The sequence below is a fragment of the Macrotis lagotis genome, chromosome 2 (genome assembly GCF_037893015.1).
Source record: "Macrotis lagotis isolate mMagLag1 chromosome 2, bilby.v1.9.chrom.fasta, whole genome shotgun sequence".
In the NCBI taxonomy this organism is placed as follows: Eukaryota; Metazoa; Chordata; class Mammalia; order Peramelemorphia; family Peramelidae; genus Macrotis; species Macrotis lagotis.
This window is the reverse complement of record NC_133659.1, coordinates 59,873,847-59,892,990: the sequence shown is the minus strand read 5'-3', so window position 1 is coordinate 59,892,990 and position 19,144 is coordinate 59,873,847. Positions and strand designations below refer to the sequence as shown.

Below are 19,144 nucleotides of genomic sequence, written 5' to 3'. Positions count from 1 at the left end.
TTTGTGTATCACTAAAAGCCCTAAAATACCTGGCACCAACTTACCTTTCGAGCATCACTAGACATTACAAGGACTCCAAAGATGTGACCTCTTTTCCACTGCTCACATCTCTAGACTATTGTATGGGTCATGCCACAAGACAAGACCATATTTCCTTCTAACCTTCAACTGTGTAAAGCCCCTCTCTTCCTTTAGGACACAGTTCAAATACCATCTTTTTTTCCATGAATCCCTTCCTGATTCTTGTTAGGGCTTTCCCTCCCAAATTGCCAATACTGCACTATTCAGTATATTAACTATGCTTATTCACTTTATATTTCTATTGTATAGTCTCATATGAAAACGCATTACCAGGAGGATTGTTTCACTATTTGTACTTATATCCCTAGCATCTAGTACAGAATCTTGCATACAGCAGGAACATAATAAATGTTTTTTGCTTAGCTGACCTTTTCAGTTAAATTTAGCAAAGAGAATAAACAAAACTTAATTACTATACTTCTAATTGGATGGCAAAATGCCTGTAATTTCATGGTTCATTTGTATTCCACAATCTTGGCAGATATTATGATGAACTTTAATAATGAAAACAAGGACATATGTGGGATTTTTAGGGACAAGATTATCCTTACCTGTACATTTAAGGATTGAGCAGCAGCCTGTAAACTTGTTCCAGCGAGTTGGACCTACAACAGAATAGAATTTACTTTAATAAAGTGAGTAAGGACAAAGATTGCAATAATACTAAGTCTCTCCACACATGTTAGAGTAACCAGGTCAACATTTTCAGAAAATATAAGAAACCTACTCTATGTAAGTGACTGTATTAGAATTGGAGATATAAAACCATGAGACTTGGTCTCTCAACTATAAAAGAGCAGTTTCAATTGCCCTTGTATAATATTATCTCCCCCATTTCTTTTCTGAAGGCAATTTCCCAGGTCAACATTTTTGGATAGTACTAAATTAATCTTATGACAAATGGGACAGTTGTATTGAGGGGGACCTTATATTGTATCCTATTTATTCTACCAAACAAATCCCCACCTTCTACGTTGTACATAGAGAAATACACAATAGCACATTGCCTGAATATACTTTACATTATATAATCAGAATTATAGTGAAACAATTGTCAAAACACCCAATTACACCAAAGAAGTGTTCTAAACTTACATATGTAAGATGATAATTTAAACTGTTTAAATACATAAGGTCCAATCAACCAACCAATGTCACTCTTCCATAAGCCACATATAAAAATGAATCTTATTAGCTCATAGTCTCACCTAACAGTTATCAGACGGGGTCATTACCAAAAAAGCATTTTTGATTTGATTTCATCAGTGTAAGGAGATATTGGTATGGTTTTTCCTCTGAGGCAAATAAGTACATGCTCCATCTGTATTGAACTTAGAAAATTGCCTAGGTACTCAGCATGTTGTGATTTGCCAATGCTCACAAATCAGTGGACATCAGGTCTTCCTGACTCCAAGGCTAATCTCTCAGTCCAGAGAAACAAAAAAATTAAACATAAAATTTTTCCATTTAGTGGCCCAATTTACTTCTGCAGAGACAGTTATGAAAAACATTAAATAAAAGATTTATATTTTTAAGAAGTGAACATTAATAAAATTAAATGTAAAATTTTTCTATTCTGCAACTAATTCACTTATTCAAAGACAGTTATGAAAAACATTAAATAAAAGATTTAGGTTTTTTAAGAAGTGTAAATTAAGAAAATTAAAAGTAAAATGGCTGATAAAGAATAGAATATTCTATACAGTGACTATGGGCACATTTGTTTCCTTTCACAAACTATGGGCAGCTATAACATCAACTCAAACTATTTCTCCAATCAGTGTAATCAAAAGAAAAGCTAATTATAGACTGAATCAGTAGAAAAAATAGTGTCTTTAAGTTTGCAGATAATGTGGATGACAAATCTATCTAGTTGATGTTTGTCCTGAACAATGCTTTGGAAAACACATATCTGTGTTTGCTCTGCCACCTTAGTTGAGTAAAGAATCCTGTCTTATATTTATGAAATAGACTTAACAATAAACATTAAAATTTCTATTTTGAATACTAGACTTTCACAAGTGGAAGAGGATTGAGAAATCATTTGCTGATGAAGAAACAGCAAGCCATAGGTATTAAATTTACTTGTCCAAGGGGAGAGCTAGAAAGAATTAGGTCCAGAAAGCAAGGCTCTTGGATACCTAAGTCTAATATATACTTTCTATCATTCCCTATCTACTTTTCAATTGGAATAGTTATAAAATGGGTAGTATCTAATATCACTTAATTCAATCTAAGAAGCATCCATTTAGTGTCTCCCCATGTGATAGGCACTCACCCATGCTACCGAAGTCAAAATGAAAAACAAGTGCCTACCCTCAAGAACCTTAAACTCTAGTGAAGAGACATAATACATAATAGTTCCACAGAATAAATACACAGAGTAAATTAAGGAGCTAAAAAAAAAAAAGAAAAGAAAATAAAAGAAAAAAGAGTGGATCAGGAATGGAGCCATTCCAGCAATGGAGTATTGAATTTGTTTGACCTTGACTTGATCATTTGATAGGGTCTAAGCAGGAAGAGTGATATAAATGATCAAGTGGATCAGGAAAAGCTTCGTATGAAATATGTCTTCTAAGTTGAACCTTAAAGAAAGTCATGGATTTTAAAAAATGGAAGTGCTTTTCTTAGATATGGGGGACAGCATATATAAAAGCAAATACTTTGTTGAAGATAAAGTAAATAAGAAATCCTTTTATGTTTAAACCTATAGTTTGAAAAAATTATTCTAGAACAATTCTACTTTCAAGAAGATTTAAGGCAGAGGGGTGGATGTGAAATGCTCTTCCCCATACCCCAGTCTGCCCCTGTTCAGATTCCATTGATTATCTCCCTTTATCTACAAGCTTCCTGACAATGCTCCCTCCTTTCCCCTTTTCTTTCTCTCAGCCTGATGCCAAACCCTCATTCCCAACCTCTGGGAGGGAAAATGGAGCCCATGATCCACTCATACTCTTGGGCTCCTTTCTCATCCCAACTGTCATGGGGCTGGTTTACTCCTGCTGCTCCCTACTGTGGGGAGGCCATGGTGCCTCTCTTACACCACTTTGATGACCATGGGGACCCTTCCATCTGCCCTACTACTGTGCCTCAAGGACCACCAGGTCTCACCATCTTTCATAAGCCTAGGCAATTATTAGGTCCATCAGGCTTTCCAGTGGTCTATTATTTATGTCCTAACAAAATGTTTCCATGTACCCTGCAACTAAATCAGAATGAGGAGTTTTAAGCAGAGATTGTCTCCTTTTTAATTTCTATCTATAAAGGTCAGTATAATTTTTGATACCTTAACTGATAATTTCCATTGGTTCATTCATGCAGTATTCTTTTCTTTGATTTATGATTTTTCTTGAGACCCATCAATGTCTACTATATAATACTGTTGATTTAGAAGGTAAATAAGATTGGACTCATCCTGAGTTTAGGGTAGTCTTATAGGTAAGGCTGCATATTTTCTAGTCTTATTTACTTTCTTTTCAGTATAATACAAAAAGAATCCCAGTCAAAGATTTCAATTAATCAAAGTTTTTACTGTTTATATTATTGGACTTCAATATCATTCTTTCTATCAAACGATCAAGTCAAGGTCAAACAAATTCAACACTCTATTGCTAAAAGTCCAAGGACAGACTGTCCACTTATTTAAAAAAAAGAATCATTTTGTTATCATTTTAAACAAAATCCAATCAAAATCACTATTAATTCTTGACTCGTCCAAGTGTCCTCATGTGTGGTTTTAATTATTTCCAATTTTAACACTGGCTGTTTCTGAGTGATAAATTTGTTCTCTGCTGGGTTCATAGCTTCATGGAGTTGATTTGTGGAAGGTAAGGCCTAAAGCACATCTTCATTATATAATAAAATGTAAACCATTAAATGCTGAAGGATAAATAGAATCTATTTCCTTTTTTGAAATTATGCCTGGAGAACATAATTTTTAAAAAGATTTTATTTGGCTTATCCTAAATAAGAAGATAGTCTTCTTCAGTAACTTTCTTGGTCTTCATTCACTGAGGAAATTAAAATTTAGTGTAAACATGAGACAATCTTATACAACATAAATATTAATTTTAGTATTAGAGATAGTCCCTACAAATTCCCATTCCAATGCCTCCTTAGGGCTACATGCCTTCTCTGGCAGTTTTTCTAGACAGGATCATTTGCTACCAGTGAAAGGCCCAACTGTGTCTGCTTTAGGAGGCTCAGCCTAGCAAAGTAAAGAATTTATGATCACCAGAACTCCTGTCATATGATGAGTTTTTGGGCTATGGAAACCCTTGAAACAAAGAAAAAATATAAACTGGTCCCCACATAACCCCCACAGAAGAAAGCGTTAAGGGCACTAAAGCTCACATGGCTATTAGGACACGTGGAAACATCAGCTTAGCTTTTGGGACTCAGTCCACGGTTGTCAATAGCCAGTGGATTGACAGCTACCATAGGAAGCCCCCAATATGCATCATCTTGACATTCTTACTACAAACAAAATTTGATTCCTACAGTAAGCCGTAGCTGCAAGGAGCAAAGACTCATAGATACTCCTTGTAAAGGAAGTAAAGCGGGTGGCAGAGTTGGTTTTTCTGATGTCTCTAAAGAGAACAAGACCCATCCTTTATGGAACACTCAGTATCACTTACTACAAGCCCTTGCAGAAAGTTAAGCATGAAAACAATGGTAGCTTCCATAGAAATATACCTGGCACAAAAGTGACATGAGAAATCCTGTGAAGAGCCTGGTAACATTCGACACATTAAACCACCAACACTCTGATAACTCAGCAACTTCAATGAAAAAGGGCAGCTGGAAGGAATATGTGGGAAAATGCATTGATGAGAAAGATGGAAAGTCAGCCAGAAGCATTGAAAAAGCCATCATGAAAACCTTCCTCAACAAAATAAGGAGGTGGTTTACATAAGAGGATGAAAAATGAAATTCATTATATTTCAGCTACACACCATGTGGATACCAATATTATGAAGTTCCACATCTATCTGTTTTAAGAAACTGGTAACATTAAAAAGTCTGTAGGTGACTTTACTTTAAATCTTTGCTCATCATTTGCTAAGTATAACTATAAGATATTCTAGACAAAATGGTACTTCTGCACAAATATATCACAACCCCAATCATGCCAGTCTTAGTTACAGGTGGCACATGGCTGCAAGGCAATGGGGTTAAGTGGTTTGCCCAAGGTCACACAGCTAGGTAATTGCTAAGTGTATGAGGCCAGATTTGAACTCAGGTACTCCTGACTCCAGGGCTGGTACTCTAACCACTGTACCACCTAGCTGTCCCGTGTCTGTCTGTCTGTCTCTCTGTCTCTCTGTCTCTCTCTGTCTCTCTCTCTCTCTCTCTCTCTCTCTCATTACATTTCAAGGAGCCAAGACATTTTAGTTACTTTTGTTTTGGCATTAATTCTAAATTGCCTTTTTTTTAGTTTTTTTTTGCAAAGCAAATGGGCTTAAGTGGCTTGCCCAAGGCCACACAGCTAGGTAATTATTAAGTGTCTGAGACCAGATTTGAACCAAGGTACTCCTGATTCCAGGGCTGGTGCTTATCCACTGTGCTACCTAGCTGCCCCTAAACTGCTTTTCAAAATGGTTATACTGGTTCATAGCTCCTTTCATCAATGGAAACTAGGTTACTTTTCTTTTAATGATTTCTCTGACAATTTCTGTCTTTTGTCAACAATTTACTGGGTATTAGACAAAACCTCAGGCTTATTTTTTATTGCATTTCTCTTATTATTAGTGACTTGTGTGTGCCATTATTTCATTTTGGTTACTAAGAATTTCCAGTTTTCAAAAAACTGTTTGCTCATATGCTTTGATCACTTTTTTTGGAGGGGGGGGTGGCTTTTGGTCTTGTTTACATGCTAGTTATTTACTTGGATGCCAAACCCTTATGAGGCAAATTTGATATAAAGATTTTTTTCCCCGTTAACTTTCCCTACATAGAAGCATTAATTTTATATGTACAGAAGCTTTTCAGTTTCACATATTCAAGGCCATTTTATCTTTTATAATTATCTCTAAGCTTTAGCTAAGAATGCATCTTCTCATAACTTTGAAAGGCACATATGCTTCTTTTCTAATTTTTCTATTATCATAACACTTCTTTGTGTGTCTCTTTCCATTCACAAACTGCCACTCATTTGGTAAATACCCTCATCACCTCACATGTGGAAATATCTTTATTGTGGTTTTTCTTTTGTCTCTCCTGACTCGTATTAATTTATCCTCAACTCAGATGCCAAAATGATTTCCCTAAAAGACAAGTATGACCACACTACTGCCCTCTTCCCCCTAACTCAATAGATGCCAGGGATTAAATGAGAAATGCCCTGATTGGCACTTAAGGGCCTTTCCAATCAGCCTCCCTTTCTAGTTTTCCTACAATGTATAAGGTTATGCTGTCAGTCTTGCTAGTCTTCTAAGGATAGCCCATCTTACTGACTGTTCGACACATGTGGAATGTTCTTTCTCAATTCTGTCTCCTGATTTCCTTTAAGGCTCAGTTCAAACCATACTTGAACAGGAAGACTTCCCAGCTTCTGACCCTCTCCCACCACTCACTGCCACTCTGTCCACATCCCCAGTCTTTCCCGCTAAGATTAACTTTCACTTACACTGCCTAAGTTCTAACTGCTCGTTGACATCAATCCACAAGCATTTATTATTTGTGCATCATAACCTGTGTTGGACGATGGTATACAAAGATGAAATAAAGTCCTGCTTTCAAGGAGCTGATATTTTAGGAAGAGCAAGACCCTGGTAGCTGAAGTGGAACAGAAAAGTCTTTGTGTAGCAGAGAACTAGTATTCTAGAGTCAAAGGGGCCCAGGCCTGGGAAATAGCTCATACAACATGAAGATGAAATACAGGAGTGTTGTGAGAAACTGAAAGAAGGCCAGTTAGGATAAACCACATAGAAGGGGACAGGGAATAGCGTGTGTGTGTGTGTGTGTGTGTTGTGTATGTATGTGTATGATTCTGGAAAGACAGGTTAGACCTGGGTTGTGAAGATCTTAACATGTTGAACCATGGAGTCTGCATGTAATTTGAGAAATAAAGGAATGTCACTAGAGTGGCATGGTCCTATCTGTGCTTTGAGAATCACTCTGACAGCTGCATGGATGGTGAACTGGAGAGAGGAGAGTGTTAAGAAGTGATCAATTCTAAGAGTGAAGCTGAGACAGGAGTGGTGGCTCTGCAAGTGGGAAATGGATGGATGACAGAGGTGTAGTGGAAGGTCGGATCAACAAAGGATGATTTGGATGTGGATGTGGAAACTTGCTTTCTCTTACTTCTCTTCCTTCCTCTCTTGTCTTCTTACACATCACTCTGGGATCCAGTGACCCTAGCCTCTAGGCTTCTGCTCTTTACACAAGATGCCAACATTTCCCAACTTTAGCAGCTTCCCTGGCAATCTCTCCATCCTGAGAATTTTCTTCCCTCCTCTTTGCCTCCTACCTTCCTTTCCCAACACTAGGTTTTTAAGATTATCAACTTCCTTGGGATAAGTCTTTCTTATATGTAATTGTTTGTGTATCATCCCCCCTGCTAGAGTTCCCTGAAAGGGGCCTGTTTGGTATGTGGTGGTGGTGGTGGTTGTTGGAGGGCTCTTCTTTGCATCATGGGGGCTCAGTACAGTATAGTATCTGGTCCAGAGCAAGTGTTTAATAAAGATCTATGACTAGGCCCATCATGCGCTGGCCACTGGGCTAAGAGTTGGGAAAACAAAGAAGGAAAAGGAAGGCAGAGATTACACATGGTGTGAAATGGAGAGAGCTTGGCCTGGAAGCCCACTCCACCTCAAGGCCCTCTCATCAGGGTCGTGGATACCATCTCCAAGGTTGAGCTTCCCGAGGGCATGATCATGGTGAATACATCAGTCTAAGACATGCAGCTGGTGCTTAATAAAAGCTTGTGAACTATAAGACCCAAGGAATGATGGTATGCATGACAGAAAAAAGAGAAGTTTCATGTTTTTTAGTATTTTATTTTTTCTCCATTTACACAAAGACATTAATTTTAAAAAATGTTACTCTAAATTTTCTTCCTTCCTGTCTCACTTCCCTCCTCCTTGAGAAAGTAATTGAGGAGATGTGCATTATACATGCTCAATAATGTGTTAGTCATATTGAGAAAGAAGACACAGATCCAAAGGAAAAATTAAAAAAAAACCCAAAACAATGAAAAAAAAAGCCAAAAAAATAGCGTATTTTGATCTGCATTTGGACTTTATCAGGCATTGATCGATTTTTTAAAATGTGGATTTAAATAATTTTTTATTAGTTATATTTTTAATTAGTTTTTTTATTTCCATATGTGCCAGACTGAAAAAGAAAACAAAGACACACTAAAACAAGAAAATTAAAATTAAAAAAAGTATACTTCGGGGCAGCTAGGTCACACAGTGGATAGAGCACACCAGCCCTGGAGTTAGGAGTACCTGAGTTCAAATCTGACCTCAAACACTTAATAATTACCTAGCTGTGTGGTCTTGGGCAAGCCACTTAACCCCATTGCCTTACAAAGTCCTTAAAAAAAAAAGTATACTTCAACCCACACAGAAGTATTCAGCTGTATCTATCTGGAGATACAGACCATTTTTCACTTGGGTCCCTTGAAATTTTCCTGAATCATTTTCTTCATGGGAGTAAAACTAAGTCTTTCACAGTTAATAATTCTTACAATATTATAGATACTATGTTCAGTATTCTCCTGGTTTTCCTCACTTTACATTGTAAGAGTTCATCTAGGGGTCCCCAGCATCCTGCATATAGCAATGTTCCATCACAATCATATACCACAACTTATTCAGTCATTCCCCAAATAATGGGCATCCCCTCAACTTCTAATTGTCACCAGAAAATAATTTCTATAATAATTTTGTATAACTAAGTCCTTTTGCTGATTCTTTGATTTCAGTGCTGAAAGATAGGCACAGTTTTATAGCCCCCTGGGCGTAGTTAGTTCCAAATTGTTCTCCCAAATGGCTAGACCAATTCACAATTCCATCAACAATGCATTCGTGTGTACCAATTCTTTAACATCCCTTCTGGTTTTTATCATTTTCCTCATGTTAGCCAATCTAAAAGGTTAAGAGGTGGTATTTCAGAGTTGTTTTAATTTGCAATTTTCTAAGTGATTTAGAGCACTTTAAAAATGTGACTTATACCTTTGATTTCTTCCTTTGAAAATGGTCTGTTTGGATGCTCTAACTACTTATATATTGAGAAATGGTTCTTACATATAATGTGGCTCTATTCCCTATATATGAGAAATTTGCTGTAAACCCCCCCCCCCAAGTTCTTTCCTCTTCCTTCTAACTTTGGCTGTGTTAGTTTCATTGTAAAACAAAACACAAAACCTTTTTAATTTCATGTACCTGAAATCATCCATTTTTAATTCCCATGGTTCTCTCTTTTATTTGCTCATAAATACTTCCCTATCCACAGATCTGACATGTTCATTTTCTCATGCAACCCTAATTCATTTCTGATATCATTTATATCTAGACTATTATTTATTTTGATCTTATCTTGTTATTTGGGGTGAAATGTTGGTTGATGTTTAGTTTCTTCCAAACTAATTTGTAGTTTCCAAGCATTTTTTTTTGTGAAAAAAAAAAAAAAAAGCTTGAATCTTTGGGCTTATCAAACATCAGATTACTTTAATACTTACTATTGTGAACCTAATTGATCATCTTCCTTCACATTTTTATTGATTCCTGATATTCTTGACCTTTTGTTCTCCCAGAAGAATTTTGTTCCTAGTTTTGCAAATCTAAAAATTAATTCTCTGGGGTGTATAGCCAAGATGACAGAGAGAAGTCAGAAAGTCAATTGAGTTCTCCAAGTTTCCCTCAAAAACAAAATTAAATCGAACCTTTAAATGAATTCTGGGATGACAGAATCTACAAAAAAGAAGTGAGGCAATTTTCTAGCATCAGTTATCTTGAAAGGCCTTCAGGAAAAGTCTGTCACATTTGGGGGGGGGGGGGGTAGCACAGTCCAGTGCATGTAGGGTTATATAGGGAAGCCAGCAGGATGCTCTGAGGGTTCCAGCCCTAGCACAGAAGGCAAATTGTAAGCCCTGGAATACCTGTACAGTAGGTATGACAAGTAGAGGCAGTCCCAGCAAGGTAGGCAAGTCACTAGTATATAATGCCCCAGTGAACAGGTCCCCCCAGTCCCTAGCACAAGCAGTGCCCCCTCTGTTCCTAGAAGAATAGCTCCACTTTAAAAAATAAACCAAAAAAAACCAAAAAAGTCATGACCATAGAAATCTACTATTGGAGACATGAAAGCTGAAAATGCCATCTCAGAAGAGGAAAGCAGTACCTATATTTGAAGCAACAAAGGAGAATATGAAGTGATTTGAAGGGATCTGAAGATCACAACATCCTCTTGGAAGAATTCATAGTCAAGAATGGTAGAAGAAAAATAGGAAAAAAGAAATGAGAGGTATACAGGAAAATTATGGGGGGGGGGGGGGAGAAGAGCCTTAAGTTTGGAAAAGGAAACACAAAAATTGACTAAAGAAAACAATTTCTTAATAAACTGAATTGACTAAATGGAAAAGGAGATAAAGTAACTTCAGAAAATAATGCCATAAAAATTAGAATCAGGGAAGTGGAAACTAATGACTCTATGAGAAATCAAGTATCACTCAAAATAAAAAAAATGAAAAAATATAAGAAAATATAAAATACTTCACTGAAAAAACAAATGACCTAGGAAATAGATCCAGGAGAGATAATTTAAGAATTACTTGACTACCTGAAAGCCATGATCAAAAAATGAACCTGGACAACATCTTTCAGGAAATTATTAAGGAAAACTTCCCTGATATCCTAAAACCATAGGGTAAAATATTCACTGAAAGAGATCCCAAAAGCAAAACACCATGGAATAGTGTTGTCAAGTTCCAAAAGTATTAGGTCAAGGAGAAAATACTGCAGCCAGCCAGAAAGAAGACTCAAGAGATACATTAAAAAGGTAAACAATAAATTTTTAAAAAGCTATTCAATGAGATTGTTTACATTCCCACATGGGAAGATGATATTTACAACTCTTGAGAAATATATCTCTAATAGAAGGAATATACTCAGAGGGTGTGGCTATAAGTCGATTTTGATTTGCTGATGTAAAAAAAGATTAAGGCATAAAAAAGGCAACTGTATTGGAGAAAAGGAAAGGAAGCAAAATACAGTAAATTAGAGGCACAAAGACACTGTTAAAATAGAGAGAAAGAAGGGAAAAGATGAGCCCTGCTTGAAACTTACTCTCACTGGATTTGGCTCAAAGAGGGAATAATAGTTGGGTTTAGAAATTTATCTTACCCCACAGGGTATTAGGAAGGAAAGGGGAAGGAAAAAGGAAAGGGGGACATATAAAAGGGAGGTAGTGGTCAGAATAAAATACTTTTTTTTGCATTTGGTTGTAGGTTTTTAAATCCCAAAACATTGTCAACTTTGGTGATGGTACAGCTGAGAAAAAAGGTGCACTCCTTTCTCTTCCTATTCAATTTTCTCCAGAAAGATACTGTATCTAAATTTTCTAAGATTCTATTCATTGCTGTTAACTTCTTTCTAATCTATTTTATGGGGTTTTTTTTTAAACTTTGTGTAGCCTCTGTTTACGAATGTTTCTTTTAACAAAATTTTGTTAGATTTTGGTTTCTAATCAATTCTACTGTTTATTTCTGGGCGAGTTTATTCCATTTGCATTCTCAGTTATGATTACTAACTCTAATTGCTCTCTATCCTATTTTCTTCTGTATATCCTTTTCTCCCTTGTTTTTTATCTTGTCCTGTCCTCTATCTCTTATCTTTATCTTGTCCTACCAAAGCCTGACTTGCTTCTAATTACTGCCCTCACTTTTATTAACCTTTCTGTTATAATCTTTCTTTTTGGTGGTGGTAGTCTATGTGTTTTCCCTCTGAAGCAATTTAGGTGAGAGTAAGTTACCTACCTCCCTAACGTTTTTTTCCTCAATTGTAAAAGCGATTCCTTTCAAGCCTCTTTCATGTGAGGTAATTTTCCTCATTCTATTTCTCCTTTCTCCCTGGGTATCCCTTTCACACTTGTCCATTTTTTTTTAGATCATTTCAACAAAATTGATTCATTCCTGTACCCTATTTCTTTCTTTCCTTTTTTTTTTTGGTTTTTGCAAGGTTGTGTGGTTAAGTGACTTGCCCAAGATCACACAGCTAGGTAATTATTAACAGTTCAAGGTCACATTTGAACTCAGTTTCCTCCTGACACCAGGGTTGGTGTTCTACCCACTGCCCCACCTAGCTGACCCTCTGTACCCTATTTCTACTGTAAAATCTTTCTGTTTTAAGAATAAAATTAAAAAAATAAATAAATGATAAAATTCTTTTAAATTACATGTATCATCTTCCCATATAGAAAAATACTATTTATAAATAGTTTTAACTTTATGGAATCCCTTAGGCTTTTAGTTTACATCTGGAATGCTTGAAAGTTTTCCAATTCATTAAGTGCAGATTCCACCCCACCCCACCCCCTTGCTGTTTAAATTATCTTTGATAATAATCACATTTCTTTTGTATTCCAGATTATCATATCTGAAGTCCTATGTTCCTTTAACATGGTAGTCACAAAATCCTGTGTGATTCAAACTTTGGGTTCCATGATATTTGAATTATTTCTTTCTGGTTATTTGAAGCATTTTCTCTTTGACCTGGAAGCACTAGAGAATTTGACTGCAATATTCCTGGGCATTTTGGGGAGCTCTTTTAGGAGGTGATCAGTGTATTCTTTAAATTTCTATTTTACCCTCTGGCTTAAGAATGTTGGTGCAATTTTACTTGATAATTTCTTGAAATATGATATTTAGATTCTTCCTTTGATCAAATAGTCCAATAATCCTTAAATTATCTTTCCCTGACCAGTTGTTTTTTTCAACCATAAATTGACATTTTCTATTTTTTCCCATCCTTTTGACTTTATTTTACTGTTTCTTGATGTCTCACAGTTATTAGCTTTCACTTGCCCAATTCTTATTTTTTAAGGAATTATTTTCTTCAGGAAACTTCTGTACCTCTTTTTCATTTGTTGAATCGTACCTTTAAAGGAGTTATTTTCTTTAGTATTTTTTGTGTCCCTTTTACCAAGCTGCTGTCTTTTCATAATTTTCTTCTTTTGCTCTCATTTTTAACCTAAATTTTCCTCTACCACTACTTATTTGATTTTGAAAATCCATTTTAATGTCTTCCAAGAATTCCTGTCCTTGTATCGAATTCATATATTTCCTTAAGGGTTTGTTTGTAGATGTTTTGACTTCATTGTCATCTTCTGAGTGTATGTCTTGATTGTTTCAGTGTCTCATAATTTTTATGGTCAGGTTCTTGTTTATTTATTTTTCCAATTTGTATCATGACTTAGAATTTATGTTAAAATTGGGCTCTTATCCTTGACCTGAGGGGGTAGGGTCTACCTCTCCCAAGCTTTAGGCTTTTTTTGAACTGCTGTTTTCAGAGCTAGTTGTCTGATGGGTTGTAAATTTAATGTGGTTCTGGGATGTAATCTGGGAAGAAGTATGATCACTGCTCTTCTGGCCTCCTTTCTAGTAAAAACAAGGATATCTAGGGACTACAGTTAATATTGCTCTTCAGTGTCCCTAAACTCTACATTTGCTTAGGATCAGAATTCTCTGGGCTCTGGCTCCCTCACGACCAAAAGTGTTCTTCTCTACCCTTAAGTGTGACCCAGAACTAGATATAGGCAATGGAGTTGACAAACAGTATCTGGTCCTAAGTTCGGTACTAGCACAGGTGGTTGTTACCTTTAATCTCTTTCTGATCAGTTTACAGTTTCCTTCCTATCTCTGGTCAGAGAGCTTCTGAAGCTGGTGCTGCATCCACATGGGGTCCAGGTCAGACTCACCCCATGTCAAAGACCAATCTTTCCAACCTGTTAAGTTTTCTTGGGCTGAAAGAATGTCCCAACCTAACCTTTTCCTGGCACTGCCATTCCAGATTTTGAATTGAGGCACTATTTAAGTTTTTTGGAAGGAAATGCTGAAAGGTTGGCTGAGCAGAATTAGATTATCTTACCTTCTCCTCTAGAACTCCAAAGAAATAGTGATTAAACATATATGAAGTGCGAAACACTGTGATAAGCATTGCAGACACAAACAGAAATGCAAGGCAGTCCTAATTGTCAGTTCAAATTTTCAAGGGGAAGGTAATAAATTTGGAAGGTTCCAACTGCAGTTCAGATGAAAAGATCTTATGGTCCACAGTGTAACAGAAGAACAGATATTAATATCTCTTCTTTAATATCATTTCCATTGGGAAAAAAATCAATAATTTCAAATTCTAAGACATCTGATACTTCCAAGGGATTTGGTGGCAAAACCTTTTTTATATCTCTAGTAGTTTCTCAAATGATTCTCAAAACCTAACTTCTCTGTTGATTTATAGTCTCACATCTTGAACTGAAGGTTCTGGAGACATCTTAAATTCATTAATGTCCAAGACTGAAGAGATCTTTCACTCCCAAAACCTCTCTTTTTCCTAAATTCCCTACCACTATATGCTCACAGTCACTCAGGCTCACAATCTAGGTATTTATTACCTTGTACACTTGATCAGCCCTTTTGAATTTATCTTTTCAACATTCTCTCCCAACACTGTCCCAACCCAGGTGGAGGCCCTTATCACTTTACACCTGGGTCACTGCAATTGGGTCCCAGTAAAAAAGTCTCTCCCTACTCAGTTACTAAAGCACAGATATGATCATGCAACCCCCTGCTCAATAAACTCTGAAGGTTTCCTATTACCTTGGTAGCTAAGTGGTATAGTGGATAGAGCTCTGGGTATGTCTGGAGTCAGAAAGACCAAAGTTCAAATCTAGCTTCAGGCATTAGCTGAGCAACACTGGACAAGTCACATAATCTGCTTGCCTCATTTTCCTCAACTGTAAAATGGGGATAAGAGCACCTACCTCCAAGGGTTATTGTGAGGATCAAATGAGATAATATTCGTAAAGTGCTTAGCACATAGTACGTGCTGTATGAATGGTAGTTATTTTTTTTTATCATTATCATCACCTAATTCTCCATTCTTTTACATTCTTATTATTTTTTCCAAATAAAGAATCCTATTTTGTCTTGAAATTCCTTTATAACTTGGTCTCTTTCTAAAGTTTCTAGTCTTCTTATACTTTAACTCATTCATCACACTCCAATCCAGTGATACTGGACTTCTTAGTTTTTGTTCTATTACCCTTCTGGTCTCAGTTAAAATGCTACCTTGTAGGTTTACCTCTTCTAGGCTATAATATTTGTGCCTTTGCTCTGAGATACTCTGTATCGGCTTTGTACATGGTTGTTTGCCTGTTGACACTCATTAGTTGGGAGTTCCCTATGTACCCAGTATTAGGCATGGTGCCTAGAACATGGAAGACCCTTAATAAGAAATTCTTGTTGACTTATATTTACTGAAAAAAATATTAATGATCCCCCCTTGCAATGCTGTTAACTTTTGATTTTATATTTTATATATATATATATACACTCTCTGTCATTGGCCTTGGTAATTCATTCTCTCTATATATATAGACACACACATACACACATACTCTCTCTCTAAATACTTTAATGCCCATGTTTTCAGGGTTTTAGCTAAAATGATATATTATTATCAGAAGGTTTTATCCCCTCTTTTGTTTGATTTTTTCATATGCTTTCTGGTTTTAATATAATTACATGGTTCTCAATTTGAACCATCTGTGCATCTCTGTTTATAATGAATATTTCTAACATAATGCAGTGTCTTAAAAAAGATTTTATTTAAATTTTTTTAAATAAGTAATTAGTAATTGCTCATAATATTGGACTAAAATTTATCTTTCTTAGCCTTATCCCCCCAAATTTAGATATCAGGATTTAAATTTTAAATGTCAGATGATGTTTTAACTTTTTAGTTTTTGATTAGCAAAATAATTTAAGTATGCAAATCATTCTATGACCTCATCAATATGGACATTCCCTCCACTGATGCAGATTATATCCCATCCATGGCTGTCCATCCTCTAAGATTCCTGGCCAGGTGCTCCTATAAATTTTATCACTGACCCCTCCTTGGTAATTTCCTCTCCATTTGCATCAAAATCTGACCTGGGTCCATACCTTCCCACTCCTCTAGATACCAGTTGTCAAAAGGAGCTCTGATTCCCTTTCCCCTAAGTCAGATGATGAGTGGGTTCTCTGGTATCAAATCTCTAAATATAATATCCATTGTAAAGCTCTGTCTTCCTGTGGTGTGCCCCACCCCCACTGAAAACATACTGCCACTCCTTTTTCAATAATACCTCTCTTTGCCTCCTTGCTCACTGTCACATAGTCTTCTAGGCAGACTAAAGGAGTTATTTTCTCTTTGTGGCTTCAAACCAAATCAAAAGGTTAACATTATATATTCCCCTCTACCTTAGTCCTCTCTTTTATATGGCTTAATATTCTGAAATTTAATCCCACAAAAAATACTTGAAGGCAGGTTATTGTGAAGTCTAGTCCCTTGTGTCAGGACTATTTCTCCATAATTAATTCTATTTAACTTCTACTTTTACTCATCTCCTCATGTACATTTAAAAAACAATCTCCCAGTGATCTTTCTGTTACTTGTTGGTCATGTTGGCCTTGGTAATTGTATTTATTAAACTTTCTTGTATTTCTCTTGTCTGAGGTGATTAAGAAGAAAATAATTTCTTCAGGTCTAGTTTTCTTTTCTAAAATGTTTTTGAATGCCTTTTTTTCTTTTTTAAATGAATATCCATGGTAATCTATGATTAGGCTCAGATTTATTTACAGGATGGGTCATTGGGATTTTGAGATTCCCCCATGGTCTTCAGAACATATTCTTGCACCTCCTCTTGTGACTTTTTGAGGATACAGGATAGTCTTGTATTATTTAAATTTCTAGCCCTTCATATTTGAAGTTTTGTTCTCCTAGTCATTTGAAGAAATTAGTCTGTCAATGGAACTGTTAAAGTCAACCATTATGTACCTAAGAATTTGTAACATAGTGGGGTTTGTTTTTTTCACTTGAAGGCAATCTATGGATTTTTTTTAACATTTTATTTTATTTTTAAATATTTTCCCCCCAGTTACATGCAAAAACAAGTTTCAATATTTACTTCCACAACCTTGAGTTTATGTAGTTTCTTTTCTTTTCTTTTCTTTAAGGTTTTTGCAAGGCAAATGGGGTTAAGTAGCTTGCCCAAGGTCACACAGCTAGGTAATTATTAAGCATCTGAGGCTGGATTTGAACTCAGGTACTTCTGACTCCAGGGTCAGTGCTCTATCCACCTAGAAGCCCCCTGTAGTTTCTTCCGATTGCCACTTTTGTTTTTCTGTGTTTAGAGATTACAAGCAGTTTAAAAATATTATTTTATCCATTACGGTGTTCAAGTTTGACTTGTGTTGTTCTCCTGGGACACCTATACTTTTTAAATTTTCTCTACAGAGGCTTGTTTTTGAGATCAATATACTTTGCTTGTATAGAGATCATGTTTTCTTTTACTATTATTGCTTTTTGCTTCTCTTCTTCTAGACTGTCCTTCGCTTCTGTGAATTTGCATTCCCAGTTATCCTCCCTTTTGTTTCTTTGATGGAACTTGTCACTGTGAATTCAAGTTTTTCTATCCTGCTAATAATTTCTGCTGTGCAGGTCATAAATTCTGCTCTTAAAAGTTCTCATTTCTCTTTTAAACCACTAGGTACAACCTGCTATGTTTCCATGTTTCCCTTAGGAACCACAAGTTCCTGTACCTCAGCAGGTATGAATTAATTTTCCTTTTTTCTTTCAATACTTGTTAATACATACCTGAACTCTTTTACTTTGTCCAGACTATCTTCCCTAGTGGTTTATTTGTTTATGTTCAAGATCTTTAGTTTTCTTCCTCTTGAGATCATAGGTAATTTCAGTTTTTTCCCCCTTGTTTTCCCTATTGTTTTGTCTTCTCTCCCCTTTGATGACACTTCTCTAGAGGCTGGATTTCAAAGAATATCAGACTGAAGACTGCTGAAGTTCTTATCTCACTGCCATGAGCAACAGCAGAAAAATGCTGGTATTAAAATCAGTCTTTGTTTTCTTTACGAAATTTTCAGTCATTAATGCTGTCGTGAAATTCCTCAGTTTTTCAGAGGGGGTTCAACTAGATTGATTTTAAATCCAGTTTAGAATTTCCAGCTCTTAATCTATAATCCTCCTTTAATGCCCATCTACATTACTTATAGATATACATATTGTTAGGCAGAAGCTGTATAGACTTTCAATCATAAGAAAGCAATAATCCAGGCAATTCTTTATTCACTTGTTCTTTCCTGTGTGGAAAGTCAGAACAATGGTTATTTACAAATAGATTCTAGAAAACTCTGAAATGATTTGGAACTACCACCACATGTTTCATCCAATACCATCTAGAAGCCCTCATCATGAAAGAATCTCTCTTTAACTTGAACTCTTCTAAATCTCCTCCAGTGTGGTAGGTGGCAAATATCTTGGGTGAGCATTTATCTTTTTTCAATGGCTTGCTTGATGTTCATAAGGAGGTTGTTTAACATGATTGTCCTGATGTTTTATTTTTTAAGAAATTTTAAAAGATAGATGGGAGATACTTTGTTAACACTTTGATCCTCTAAATCAAACCTAAGTAGCTAGGTAGTACAGTAGATAAAGTGCTGAACTTGGAGCCAGGAAGATCTGAGTTCCAAACCTGCTTCAAACTCCTATACTAGCTAGGTGATACTTGGGCATGTCACTTAAGTTCTCTTTGCTTCCCCTCATCTAAAAAATAGGGATAATAACAGTCCCCATTTCACAATGTTGTGAGGATCAATTTGACATAATATGTGTAAAGTACTTTGCAAACCTTATGTCAGCTATTATTATTAAATTAAATACTTTTTCTTAATAAAAACCCAAAGAAATAGTAAGATATTCCATCTTTCATACAATTCTAAGTGATAAAGATGCTATTGATACATTATTGACAGTTTATTATTATTACTATTATTATTAAAATT

General features: G+C 35.9%; 1 protein-coding gene across 5 annotated transcripts in view; it reads right to left on the bottom strand.

Annotated features, from left to right (window-relative positions):
* The window catches only part of POU2F1 (POU class 2 homeobox 1), a 225,151-nt gene that overhangs the window by 55,065 nt on the left and 150,942 nt on the right, over positions 1-19,144 (bottom strand). For all 5 annotated transcript variants that reach the window (XM_074221904.1, XM_074221906.1, XM_074221908.1 and 2 more), the window contains exon 4: positions 633-686. In XM_074221904.1, coding sequence (XP_074078005.1) covers positions 633-686 — 54 coding nt within the window. The remainder of the gene's footprint in view (positions 1-632; positions 687-19,144) is intronic.